The 13,257-nt window shown below is 28.4% G+C and overlaps 3 protein-coding genes across 3 annotated transcripts; 1 reads left to right on the plus strand and 2 right to left on the minus strand.

Annotated features, from left to right (window-relative positions):
- Positions 1-5: 5 nt before the first annotated feature.
- OCT59_005298 (uncharacterized protein) lies at positions 6-4,886 on the minus strand (the record flags this gene model as incomplete). Its single annotated transcript, XM_025326345.2, has 23 exons — positions 6-485; positions 564-702; positions 786-894; positions 973-1,069; positions 1,145-1,291; positions 1,367-1,557; positions 1,625-1,766; positions 1,841-1,912; positions 2,004-2,075; positions 2,157-2,229; positions 2,312-2,424; positions 2,496-2,912; positions 2,980-3,081; positions 3,176-3,286; positions 3,390-3,539; positions 3,609-3,684; positions 3,760-3,836; positions 3,919-4,071; positions 4,136-4,189; positions 4,260-4,337; positions 4,438-4,542; positions 4,649-4,707; positions 4,844-4,886. 23 exons carry the CDS (start codon positions 4,884-4,886, stop codon positions 462-464), a joined length of 2,604 nt encoding a protein of 867 aa, XP_025176531.1. The 3' UTR covers positions 6-461.
- A 767-nt stretch (positions 4,887-5,653) lies between these two features.
- On the minus strand, positions 5,654-6,723 carry OCT59_005299 (uncharacterized protein). The gene has a single exon (XM_025318310.2). The coding sequence runs from the start codon at positions 6,717-6,719 to the stop codon at positions 5,868-5,870; it is 852 nt and encodes a 283-aa protein (XP_025176532.2). The 5' UTR covers positions 6,720-6,723; the 3' UTR covers positions 5,654-5,867.
- A 177-nt stretch (positions 6,724-6,900) lies between these two features.
- Positions 6,901-8,245, plus strand: OCT59_005300 (uncharacterized protein). Its single transcript, XM_025318311.2, has 4 exons — positions 6,901-7,069; positions 7,139-7,255; positions 7,321-7,421; positions 7,523-8,245. The coding sequence occupies exons 1-4, from the start codon at positions 6,915-6,917 to the stop codon at positions 8,044-8,046; spliced, it is 897 nt and encodes a 298-aa protein (XP_025176533.1). The 5' UTR covers positions 6,901-6,914; the 3' UTR covers positions 8,047-8,245.
- The last annotated feature ends 5,012 nt before the right edge of the window (positions 8,246-13,257 follow it).

The raw sequence follows: 13,257 nt of genomic DNA on the forward strand, positions 1-13,257 counted from the left end.
CGAGTTTTTTTTACATAAAATACGCAAAAATTTATTAGGGTCGAGCCAAAAATTTTTGGATTCTCGTAACTCGGCCAGGTCAAGTTATTCAAAACGGGAAATTTTTTACATAATTTTACCACGTGATTAACAAAATACTTGAATAATAATAATAGAAAAAAAATTGGGGAAATAAAAAGGGACAGCCAATTTAGTTAGGCTTGGTTAAATGGGTTTAAAAAGGGTTTCAAATGTTCTAAATGGGGGAACCAAATAAAAGGGGTGATGTGTTAAAACAAAGGGATGGAGAGAAAATAACAGGAAGCTGGAAGCATAATTGAGTCAATTGGTTCTATCATGCGAAAGCCATGATAGATTTTGACCCGAATTTTTGCAGAGTTACACTTCCATAACGGGTGGTGAGAAGGGAAGCGGAGCGAGATAGGGGATGGTGCACCATTCATGTCAAAAACAAGGTGAAATTATTGACTTGCTCGTTTAACCATCTGGTTTACGATGTAGTTAAGGGAATTAATTGTCAAACCTTTAATTAGTTAACCACAAACATAACATGTGATATATACCTCCTTAGCCCATCGAGTAACTTCTCTTGTGCCGTTAGGTAAGTTTCGATTTGTGCGACCTTCCTTCAATGCCGCAGCAACAAAATCGACGGCGAACCATTGTTTGATTTGACCGGCTTGAAAAGCTTCAGCCAAATCACTAATTCGAAAACAATAATGAGTTAATAAACATGATTACCATTTACCATAATAAACTATGATCATTGCTGTTGAAATACAAACCCAATTAAGCCAATCATGCTACGAACAATAATCTCTGATCTGTCAGGATCATTCCAAGTCATACCCAAGAAATTAAAGATTTGTTCAATATAACGTAATAACAATTCAGCTGTAATAATTTTAAATAGGAATTAAATATATATTTATTTTATTTTATTTGACACAAATTGTTATGATGATAACTAACCTTTCTCACCAGACTTTAAACCTTGTACAATACCAACATATGCTTCTAGTATGCCTTCACGCAATGCCATTACATAATCTATCATATCATAATTAGCCTTCAAAAGAAATAAAAAAAAAGAAAATAAATTTAGTAATGTTTAATAAACAAATCTAATTAAAATTCTGCTTACATCTTTGGCTGTACGCATTGTACTAGCTTGAGCAAGGACCATCATAACTACTTCCAAATACACTTCAAATTTTCCACCAATAGCGAGAGCAATATCACCGAAGCAAGATAATACTGCAGGTTTGGTATTCCTGTTTAATATAGGACTCTAAAGAATAAAAAGTTAGATCAGTATTATATTTTTTTTCTTTGAAGGATGCCAATGTAAGGAAAAAAATAATACTTGAAGCATTTGCAATAACATGTTCATAAATGTATCACAATATGGTAATGATGCCTCTTGAAGAGCGCGACAGATATCACCAATAAGCCCAACGGCGATTGAACAAAGAGCATATTCCTCGTGATTCGTAAGTGCAGCATAAAGGAATGGCGCAAAAGCATCAAGATATCTAACGAAATCAGCTTCCGCAGCTATTAAGTTACAATTAATTGTTAATATGCTAAAATCTAGAAAATATAGAATTATACGAAGACGTACCAGTAGTGATGGCACCTACAGCCAAGAATCCGTCTTCCAATGTTGTAGAATGCTTCGTAGCAGATGTAAATAAGGATAGTAATGTGGTCATAATTCTGTCAGCAAATGGAATCACTTCCTTCTTCAATTTACGGATTATACTCTGAAATTAGAAACATAATTTAGATTTTTTTTAAAAAAAAACAAAAATAACAAATAATTTCTTAGTATACAGACTGTTAAAACACTGCAAAGATTTGATTGGAGTTCTGAATGAGCAAGACGTTCATCACTGCCTACGATTTGATTCTAAAAGATTTATGGATTAAATAACGAGAAAGTTTTAATACATATAATATAGCATTAAAGAAAGCAAATGTATTTTTTACAATATTCATACCGTAGTTTGAATAGTAACATCTAATCTATCAAGTATAGTAACCGTCAACTTTTGAATAGTTGGGAAACAGTCCTGAGAAATAAGTGAAAAGTTAAATAATGGTTCAAAAACAAAAGACAAACAAAGAAACGAAGAACTCGCAAAAATATTTACCAAAGCAGCCCCTTGTACAAGAGTGGAGATGCATTCATAAGCAGATGTTCGCGAGTTAGATTCGTTAGTTGACCTTTATTAAATGATGCGCACGGTAAGATTTAAATAGGATAGGATAAGGAAATACATAATATATATATTTAAAAATGATTTACCTCTCGGTAGTTTCCATAAGAGCCGAAATAATTCCTTCAAAATAAGGAGATAAGGCATAAGTGGGTGATGGAGTTTCTCTATTACCAAACTGATCGGATAAACTCATCAAAGCCTTAAAAATTTAAATATAAAAGCAATAAGTTGTCTGGCAGAACAATTTGAATCTAGTTTTTTTTTACGTACCCAGCAACAATTTGAGACAATTCGTGGTGAATCTCTTAATCCTAAGACAAGCGCGGAAACAAGACTTTGAAGGTGATCATCTGGCTTAATACACTCAATTAACAAATCTGATACACGTCCAAGTGTCCAAGCTGTCGTGTCTTTAACTTGAGCTGAGTTATCTTTCATCATATCAATCAAGACCGGTAAAGCTTGATTTACTAAGTTAGCTAACAATCTGTGATCAGGGCCTTCTAAAATAGATCCGAAGGCCATAATTGCTGCTTCACGGTAACGCCAATCAGCATTTCGAATGTGGCTTTCTACAAACGGAATCACAGGCGCAACGATGGCATCCTCAACACATTGAGCCAAAAGTGATAAACAAGTCCCAGCAGCCATGGAAACATTCCAATCATCTTCATCCGCATCTTCTTCCTGTATACAAACGTATAACACATAAATATAATAATTACGTAATGATTAATATATAAGAGAGACATACTTGTTTAGTGAGAAGCCAAAGCAAAACAGGCAATATTTCGGGAAGAGCGGCTTTTGCAAAGTTATGACTTAAGCGATCTGGTGTTTCACCTACTTCAGAGGCCTATTTCAAAAAAAAGAAAAGAAAAGAAAAGATTAGAAAATTTCATAATTTCTCTAGTGAATCGTGTATAAATACTTCAGTAATATATTCGAACCTCTAAAGCCTCATTAGCCAATTCGATCTCCTCATCACATACTGTTGACCAAAATTCGACAGCTTGCAAAGCAACTCTTTCATCTTCATTTTTCATTCCAAGGACAGTCAACTTAAATTTGTAAAAATTATGTGATATAACAGTATATACGGATTATTCTAAAAAAAAATAAAAAATAAAAATAAAAATAAAAAAAATAAAAAATAATACCAACACCAAACAAAGCTTTTTCCATATAAAATCTCATCTTATCATAATAAATCTGCATTATTCTAACCAAACATTCAAAAGCGGCTACTTGTACATTTACATCGGAACTTTGTGTAGCTTCACACACAATTTGCATGATATAATTACGCTCACCCTAATTTGTAAAAAATTAATCTAAGAAATCATATTTTAAGATGAAAAAAAACAATGAAAAATCCATTACCTCACGTTCAAAATTATCACGTATAAACTCAAGTGAGTTATAAAGAGCATCAACAGCAGCTTTGCGAACTTCTTGACTTTTGGGCATAATAAGATTAGTAACCAAAGATTTATTTAAGTAATCAAATAGATAAATATATTATCATTCTTACTTGGGCTCTTCTTTTTTCGCACCGGATACTACTGCAGTAAGAATTGCACCAGATTGAGGAGCTAAAATAATAGGATCCTACGGTACAAATATAAATATAATTATTACATTAGTTTTTGAGAGTACAAAGCAAGCAAAAAAATACGCCAAATAAACTTACAATTGATTCACAAATATAACCAATAGCGGTCAAAGTTGCTATCTTAAGATGACTGTTGTCAGTTGACGTGACATTTTCTAACAAATGTTTCATTAAATCAGGCCATTGATTATTATCTGCTGGAAGTTCAATAGCTCCAATTGCAGAAACAACCTATAAAATATAAATATCCTGTTTATTAAACATTATGGTATCAAATTATTTCATTACAACGTACCTGCGCAGCTGTAGTTGCAGCTCTCGTATCTGGAGATGCCAACGTACTCAAAACCTATTAAAATAATCAAATTAGACTCATTCTATGTAGCCAGTTACATAATCTACTCTGAAGTTTAAGATACCGTTTGTTTAATTTGTTGTCTTGTAGCTTCATCAACTAATAACCATCTTTGCACCATTTCATTTCTTCTGGACGCCTCCTACAATATAACCGAAAATAAAATTAACATAACTTTTATATAATATTTTTCACTATAATATAAAATAGAATGACAGTCAAAGTATTAAATTGAACCCCACAGATGAAGTCAGAGTATTTTTCAAAGCTATACCAGCCGCACTCCGAATAAATTGTTGAGACTGCTCATTGGCAAGCTCTTGACAGAGCATCGCAGCATACATCGGCTTTAATTATTAAAAAGGTGATAATTAAATATGATCAGATTTCTTCAAGACGCGTTATAAAACTTTTTTATCACAAATCAACATATAAAAAACAGTTTATAATCACATAGTTGTTCGTCTCTGCCTGTTCAAGCTGTCTTTGAGCATCTTCACGAGTCTTTTGATCTGTATACACAAAGTTGATAATAAATATAAATGAACAAAATTCAAGTCCTCCGAGATGCTAAGGCGCAGTAATTTGCATATTTAAAAACACTGATTTTCTACCAAACACAATTTCTGTAAAATAACGAAAGCTTACCGTCTGAAAGTGTGTTTGCCAAAAGTTCTCCAATACCGAGCATCGTAAAGAATGCGACTTTATATAATTCTTTATATTTAAACCCAAATGAAAATAAATTATTTAAAGCTATAAACGTGCAACTTTTAAATTTAATCTTGTAAAAAATGAACGTAAAATATAAAAAGTATATTTATATACTTTATATTCCACAAGATCCAAATAAATGATCGCGAAAAAAGTAAGGGAGATATAAGTAGTTGATTTTGAAGAGGCTTGAGCAAGAAAAACGTTTGCTTTTTATGATTTTTTTTAGTGATTTCAATTTTCGCGTTAAACAAAATAGGTCTATTTTAGTCTTGTAATACAATATGCAAACGCCAGCCAGCTTTAACTCTGGTCCGTCAAACTAAGTCGGCCAACTTGTGAAGTAAGATCTTTACTAAATAGGCCCGTCTAGATTGGACTAGCGATCTATCCATTTTTAATAATCAGATTAGGTATAAATAAAAAGAAAAAAATTCTTTTGATCCTTCTGTGACTCTCTTTGTCTGAACAAAGGTAAAGCATCCATTGAAAATAAAGGCTCTTTGTTATAATGTAATATTTTATATAATTATTATTGTCTAATTAAAAATAGATATTTAATCAAAAATGAGAGCAAAGTGGAAGAAAAAAAGAACTAGACGTCTTAAACGTAAGAGAAGAAAAATGCGCGCTCGCTCTAAGGTAAATACACTATTTAGTTTGATATAATTTATTGTCTTTTGATCTTATAAAAACATTTTTTTTTAAAAAAAAAAACTGTTTAAAATAGTAAACTATTTTCATGGCGATCGTAACGTTAAAGAAACGAACTTGCTTAATTATCGATCGCTATCTAGCCCTTTAATTTGGGAAAAAATTTTTTTCTCGTAAAATTTTAAATTCAATTTTAATATGAATTTTAATATGTTTTCTGAAATATAAACAAAGTTTTTAGCTCTTATTTTTAGATAAGTTTTATTCAGAATAAAAATTTTTTGCTACAATTACAAAATGATATTTAATTTTTATTTTTATGTGGTATCTGCGTTAGTGTATTCAGATTTTGAAACAAAGTTTCATAAACCAGTTTTTTTTCTGAAAGTTTATAAGAAGGATTTTGACCTATAACTATTTGTAAAGAATTCGCTATATCATTATCGAAATTAAATTTTTCTTGAATAGACTTTGGAATCGAAAGATAACGATCGTAATCTCCACCTTCCAATTCCAACTGTAACGCTTTTTGTTCTTCCTCTTTATTCTCTAAAGTAATTTGATCTAATTCATTTGCATTTGAATTGATGAATTCTGACCAATTAATATCTTGTGCCACAAAATCAGTTTGTTGTAATTGTCTCTTCCGATTAATTTTACTATTTTTTCGTGATTTAATCTGACTAATAACATCACGTTCTTTTTCAGACTTATCTCTTCGATCAATATTTGAGCCAGTTCGTTCCATTTCTTTTTTGTGAATTCTTAAATTCAGTTGATTATTACGCTGCCTTTGTTGTTGATTATTCCTTTCACGCTTTAATTGTGTTGATGATAATTGACGTTCTTCATACAATTGTTTAAGTGGATCTTTTATTGGTTCAACTAAAGATTGAAACATTATTTTGTTTTCCTCAATCACGTCATCAAACTGACCAGGACGAACGTTTACCTTTGTTTTTGACTCTGGTTTAACATTTATTTCTTGACTACTTAATGAAAAAGATTTTCCGCCAAGAATAACCTTATCCATTGAGCCACGACCAAGTCCAGGACACGAACTAGAAAATAAAGCATTTTGAGTAAAAGATGAGGGAATGTTTGATATTAAATGAACCCCACGTTTACGCGTCGAACGACTTAACGGGCGAAACATCTTTAAAAAAACGAACTGGGTCATCTGTCATAACTTTTATAAGCGATTGAAAATCATGTGAACTAAAATATTTTGTATAACATTGTTGCATTATACTTTTTGGACAAATCGGTAACACAAAATTACCAAAAAACAACGAAATAAATGATCGAAAGTTTATAAATTATTTTTTTATTTTTAAAAAAAAAATTCGCAATGGAAAAGAAAATTGAACAAACACCACACGAACAAAATTGTGTTTTAGTTGATAACTTTGCGATCTTTGTACAAGTCTTACTGGGAGCAATTGCATTCTCAACGCTTATTTATAAAAGACACAGAGAGCGACCACAAAGACCATTACGAATATGGTATGACAACATCGTTAATTCTAAATTGCAAAATTGCATATAATAATTTTTCATTTGTTATATAAACAGGTTTTATGATGTAAGCAAGCAATTGCTGGGAGCAGGAATAGTGCATGGACTGAATATAATTGTCTCTTATATAGCAGGGTCAATCGATGGAGGAGGCGATACTAATCCTTGTGTGTGGTAAGTATTAAGAATTTTTTCCTTATTTTCAATTTAATATAACTAACTTGCCCCCTTATTTTCAGGTACTTTCTTAATATATTTATCGATTGTACTCTAGGAGTGTTTATACTATATGTGCTTCTAAAGATAGTTGATTTCATAGTGGTCATTACTGGCACAGAAGGTAAATTTCAATTACAAACTTTCATATCTAATTGTATCTAATGGATATATAAATTTTCTTTTACAGTAATGTTATTAATTTTCTTATATTTTATTAACTAGGCATGAAGAGCGGAGACTATGGTCATCCACCGAATGTGAATTGGTGGATAAGACAAACAGTAGCATTTATATGTTGCTTATTTGTTATGAAAATAGTAGTTGTACTCATTTTCCGACTATGCCCATTTTTATTCGACACAGGAGAATTTTTACTTGGATGGACATTATATAATGCAAAACTACAAGTTGTGTTTGTAATGCTAATAATTCCATTAGTTATGAACATTGTACAATTTTGGCTCGTTGATCAAGTTATAAAGAAAAAATTGGAAGGTGTTAAGTTAGTAGATGATGATTTTGGTGTTGAAGATGTATTCCTTCCGGAAGCATTAAGTGATGATGATGATGATGATGATGATGTTGAAATGGGTGGTAGTAGTATTAGTGTTTCTTCTAATACTGCTATACTTGCAAGAGAAGCCTTTATAACTGATAAAAGCAAAAATGATACCACTTCTGATATTTATATTGAATTACGGAAAACACCTTCTCAAGTAATGAAAGAAGATTATTTTGAAAAATAATTTCATTGATAAAAAAAAAGACATTTTATAGCATATTTTTTACATCATAATTTTTATCATAAATTTTTTTTTTTGATTATATATTACTATAAATTTCTATGTACTATAATTTTTTTATAAATCATAATTAGAAATTTGACTATTTTTTAATTTAATATTAACAAAACTTAATAAAACAATTGCTACTATTAAAATAGTTATTCTATTGATGTTTTTAACTGATATATATTTCACCAATTTATATAAACAATCTTTTCTAAATATTAGGATACAATTAATTTATTGAATATCTTTTATATTTATTAAATTCTTATAGTATAACCCAATAATTCTACTTTATTATAACTATTTTAATTCCAGTTAAAATTATAATTTTTGGCTAAATTAGCAATAATTATTACTATACTGACTTTATAATTTAAACAATATTTTGATAATTTAAAATTTTTTATTTAATAAAAAAAATTTTCTTAATGTATAACAGTTACTGGAAATATTACAAAAAAAGGCAAATTTTTTTGAATATTACTAAAATTTACCAGTAATAAAAAGTAACACAAAGTGGTAAAAATGGTTTTCATAGTTGATAGTCCAATCAAGTCAGTTTTTGTTAAATCTTAAAAAAAAATTTTTTATATTATTACTATTTTAGGTAGGAATTTTTTATTGAAAAAAAAAATTAAAAACTGGGTTGCTAGATTATTAATGAAATTTTTATATTATAAAAACTATAAAATTAAATTTATATGACCTAATAGTTATCATATTAGTATTATTTATAATATACTTTTAACTATAATTAAAAATCTAATAAAATACTACATCATAAATTCATTATTAGTAATTATTACTACTGGTAATATTTAGTAATATCCAATTTTTTTTTATTAAGATTGAAAAAAAATTTTGTAATACAATATTTTATTAAATATATAATATATAAAGTTAATTAAAATTAATTAAATCTAATTAAATTTAAATAGTAATAATTTTAACGATTTCTCTATTTTAAAATACTGGTCAAAAACTAATATATTGGTAGTAAATATATGTACCCAATATATATATATAATATATAAATGATATGTATATTTATATATATCTTTATATCTTACAAATATCTAAGGTTGCGGGCTAAACTGGTTTTTGAATTTGGCAAAACGTCTAAACCTCAGTTTTGTCAATTTTTTTATAAGAGTTTATTATAGTTTTGTCATTTCATATGATTTTTATAGTCAAGTTTCGCCAAATTTTTATTAATATTTTAATATAGTTTTGTCAAATTTTACGTTTATTATAAGGTTTCACCTGCTACATATATCAGGTACCTGATTTTCTGCATTTTTACTACACATATTGGGTATATATCTAATACAGATTTGCTATTTAATATATGGTGCCGGAACTCTATACTCAAAAATAAAATTGTGATAATTATAAATCTTTCAACACTTTAATAAAATAGAATTTCAAAGAAATAAACCAGTAACTTTGTTCTACAAGACAAGTACTATTAAATTACCGGTCAGATTTTCAAAAAAATATCTACATAAAAAGTTATAAGCGTTTGAAATTTGGTTATTTTTATATGATTGACCCAAATTTGAAACAAAAAGTCACATAAATGCATTTATTTTATGAGAATTTACATAAATCGTATTGACATTTAATTATTTTAAGACTTAAAATAGCTTAAAATGTCCTTAATTTACTTAAAAGTCTAAATTCAACCCCATTTTAGCTTGATTGTTCTTAATAAATACTACTTTCTGCTTTATTCTTTAGCCGATTTCCTTTTTTTTCTTTTTTGTACATGCTCGTATCTGTTTTTTCTATTTTTTGTCTAAAATTGTGAGTTTTTATTGGCTATTGTGCTTCTCACGTGATAAATTAAAAATTTGAAACATTTTTGAGTATAGAGTTCTGGCACCATATTAGTTTTTAATTAGTGAAATTCACTTTATTAAATTTACTACTGATTAATAATTTACAATTCTGGCTAAAATTCTTATAATAATACTAATTAATTTTATAAAATACAGATCAAATGTAATATTATTACTAATTATTTTTATAATATAGTAAAATTTTTCATTTAATTTTTATTACAGTCAACTCTCTCTAAGCACACCCTCTATAAGTACACTCCATCTATAAGTACACTTCCAAGCTCAGTTCTGAGCTTGGAACTTAATAGTTAAGTACATCCTTTTTATTAATACCGTGCAGTAAATTTTCTGAACTATATACATTAAAGTATATTCCCTAAATGCACTTATGTGATTTCAACTCTTAATTTACCAATAAATTTTTGTGTAAAATAAAAGGTAAAATGATGGAACATGATTTTTGTTAAATAAACATTATACAATTTTTGCTATGCAAGTGCACGTCGCTACGGTTTCATCCTAATATCTCACTGCAATTTGTGATGTTAAATATGTATAATATGGCATATATTATAATAAACAATAATAAAGTATAATTTTTTTATATATCACATGAAATTTTATAAAATTATATAAGTGCATATCCTCTACACTGGTCAAAATTAATGCTATCGGGTACATATCGGATACCTATATATCAGTGACTAATCAGATACATATCGGACATTTATTACATATCGGGTACCTGATATGTAACATATCAAATATGCCTAAAAATCGGATTCTCAATATCTAAACGATTAGTCACTAATATGTAACACTGAATCAATCTTACACATATCGGGTACCGATATGCAAAATATTTATTTATTGTATTTGTATTATATAATTCAAAGAGGTATATTAAAATTATTACTAAAAAAAGTATTTTAATATTAAAGATAATCGTTTATTCATATAAAACCCCTTATTTTCAATTTTTTTTTATTTTTTCTGATATCACGAATAACTGACGAAAATATTAAAAATATACATATTTTATTTTAAAATTAATTGGATTGAATGTTCAAATTAATCTTATATACAACTTTATTTTAATCAATTCGTATAAATGCCAATTGATAAGAATAACCTAATAAAAGTATTTAATCATAATATTTAATTATTTTTATGTTTTTTTACCCCTCTTTTTTTGCTTTTTTTGTTTTTTTTATTTTTTCTTTTTTTATTTTCATATTCATCGTTATGATATTCGTCACTTTCTTCATCTTGATCAGTATTATAATCATATGTTAGAATTTCATTTGTTGAACAATTAAATCTTTTAAGAGCCTCGTCAGTTAGACACCAATTTGGTGTATCCACTGGAGGCATACTTGTTGTTGTTTTACATCTTTGAACTCTTTTAATTTTTAGAATTTGAGGTTTTTTCCTCAGTTTTTTAATGGTCGGATCAATCCGATCATGTAATAAACGCTGAAGCTTTAATAAATAATTACTATTAATAAATAAAATAAATAAAATAATCATAAATATATAGTACATACTGCAGAAGAACGCCACCATGTTTTATATATATGAATTGACATTGTCTTTTCTTTAACAGCAGATTCTTTACCAATTATATCATTTTCTTTATCAAAATCGGTTTCCTCCCACTCCTCTGAATGATAACCAGATTCCTTAAGAATTCGTACAAGCTCCTTCTCCGGGTATCTACAAATGTATTTATTATTATTTTCTATTAAATAGTTTGCCGCTTGAGCTCTTCTTTTTTTTTTCTATAATAATAAATAATTATAAAATTAAATAAAATTAACTAAATTCCCACTTCATATTAATAAAATGGTTACTAACGTCCATAGTTCTTGAATTCTTCTTTAATCTCCTCCTATCCATTTTCACTTTGTCACCTCCTTGCTTCTTTATATTGCTTACATGATGGCGTGAATGCCAACGTCCATGTAACATCTTTAAGATATCACTATTCGAAACATTATACTTTTTGTTGACTAACTTATAAAGCGGTAGAAGTAATTTTGTAATTATATTTTCTTTTTGCTCAAGCCACGTACGTTCATTATTGATCTCATATATATCCTTTAATTCAGAATCTACCCAGATAAAGACTTCTTTCTATAAATAATAAATAAACGTAAATATTTGGGAAAATTCAATGACAGATAATAAAAAAATACTTACTTTAATTATTTGATACATATTTTGATTCAAATGAATAGCATTGTCTGACAAGGACGAAGATGAATAGGTAGAAGATGATAAGGAAGATGAGAAGGTAGATTCTTGATCACTATCCATCATTGCCTACTTTGATTGCTTTGATTGAGAAGAGGAATTTGTGAAAAAAGATTTGTAAGCAAATTTATAGATTTCGAAGTTGTTGAGATTTGACTACGCAAATAAGTAATGCGAGATACGTGAATGAGTGATGCGAGATATGCGAACTTGATTTTGAAGAACTGCATGCGAATCTGATCTAAATGAATAATTAAACGTTTATTTTATCTTACTAAAAACGCGAAACTGATTTTAAAATAGGAATTAAACGCAAAACTAATCTTAATCTTAAGGAAGAATTGAATGTGTATCTGATCCTAAAAGAAAGGTTGAACACTAAATTGAAGAATTGAACGCGAACTTGTTCTTGATCCTAAAAAAGTGATTGAAGAACCTGATTTTGGAAAAATTGAATTGATAATTTTTTTGAAAATTTTTTAATAAGCGTACTTCATTTAAGTAATTGTAACCTTAACTTTCTTAGCTATTTCATAAAATACAAAATGAATAATAAAAAAAGTAAAATTGAAACTTTTAACTCCGTGTCTGATTTAGTAAAACACAAAAAAAGTAAAATTGAAACCTCTACCTCTGTTTCTGATTTAGTAAAACCCAGGAAAAGTAAAATTGAAACTTCTGCCTCCGTGTCTGATTTAATAAAATCCAAAAAAACTAAAATTGAAATCTCTACCTCTGTATCCGATTTAATAAAATCTAAAACGGCCAATTCAATAAAATCAAAAAAACCAAAAATGGCCGATTTAATAAAACCCAGAAAAAGGTATTTGTATCCATGTTATTGTATTCGTTGTGGCGGCGCAGAGGTTGATTTTCGCACTCAAGAAAATCATACAAATGATGAAAGTTTGTGAAACTCAGAGGATACTAGAAAAAATCAGGAAGATACTATTACAGCGAGAAAACAAAAAAGATTAATCATTATTCAAGATGTAAACCTTACAAAAAAGCAAAAAAGGGCATCAAGTTCTAATCTTGATTCTTCCCAACATAATAGTGGCTTTAA

The sequence above is a fragment of the Rhizophagus irregularis genome, chromosome 13 (genome assembly GCF_026210795.1).
Source record: "Rhizophagus irregularis chromosome 13, complete sequence".
Classification (NCBI taxonomy): Eukaryota; Fungi; Glomeromycota; class Glomeromycetes; order Glomerales; family Glomeraceae; genus Rhizophagus; species Rhizophagus irregularis.

Bases quoted from the DNA above. Each gene is read 5' to 3' on its own strand.
- OCT59_005300 (XM_025318311.2), top strand. From the start codon at position 6,915: ATGGAAAAGAAAATTGAACAAACACCACACGAACAAAATTGTGTTTTA. The intron at 7,070-7,138 runs GTATGACAACAT...TTATATAAACAG, and splicing joins CAAAGACCATTACGAATATG to GTTTTATGATGTAAGCAAGC. The intron at 7,256-7,320 runs GTAAGTATTAAG...CCTTATTTTCAG, and splicing joins GATACTAATCCTTGTGTGTG to GTACTTTCTTAATATATTTA.
- OCT59_005299 (XM_025318310.2), bottom strand. From the start codon at position 6,719: ATGTTTCGCCCGTTAAGTCGTTCGACGCGTAAACGTGGGGTTCATTTA.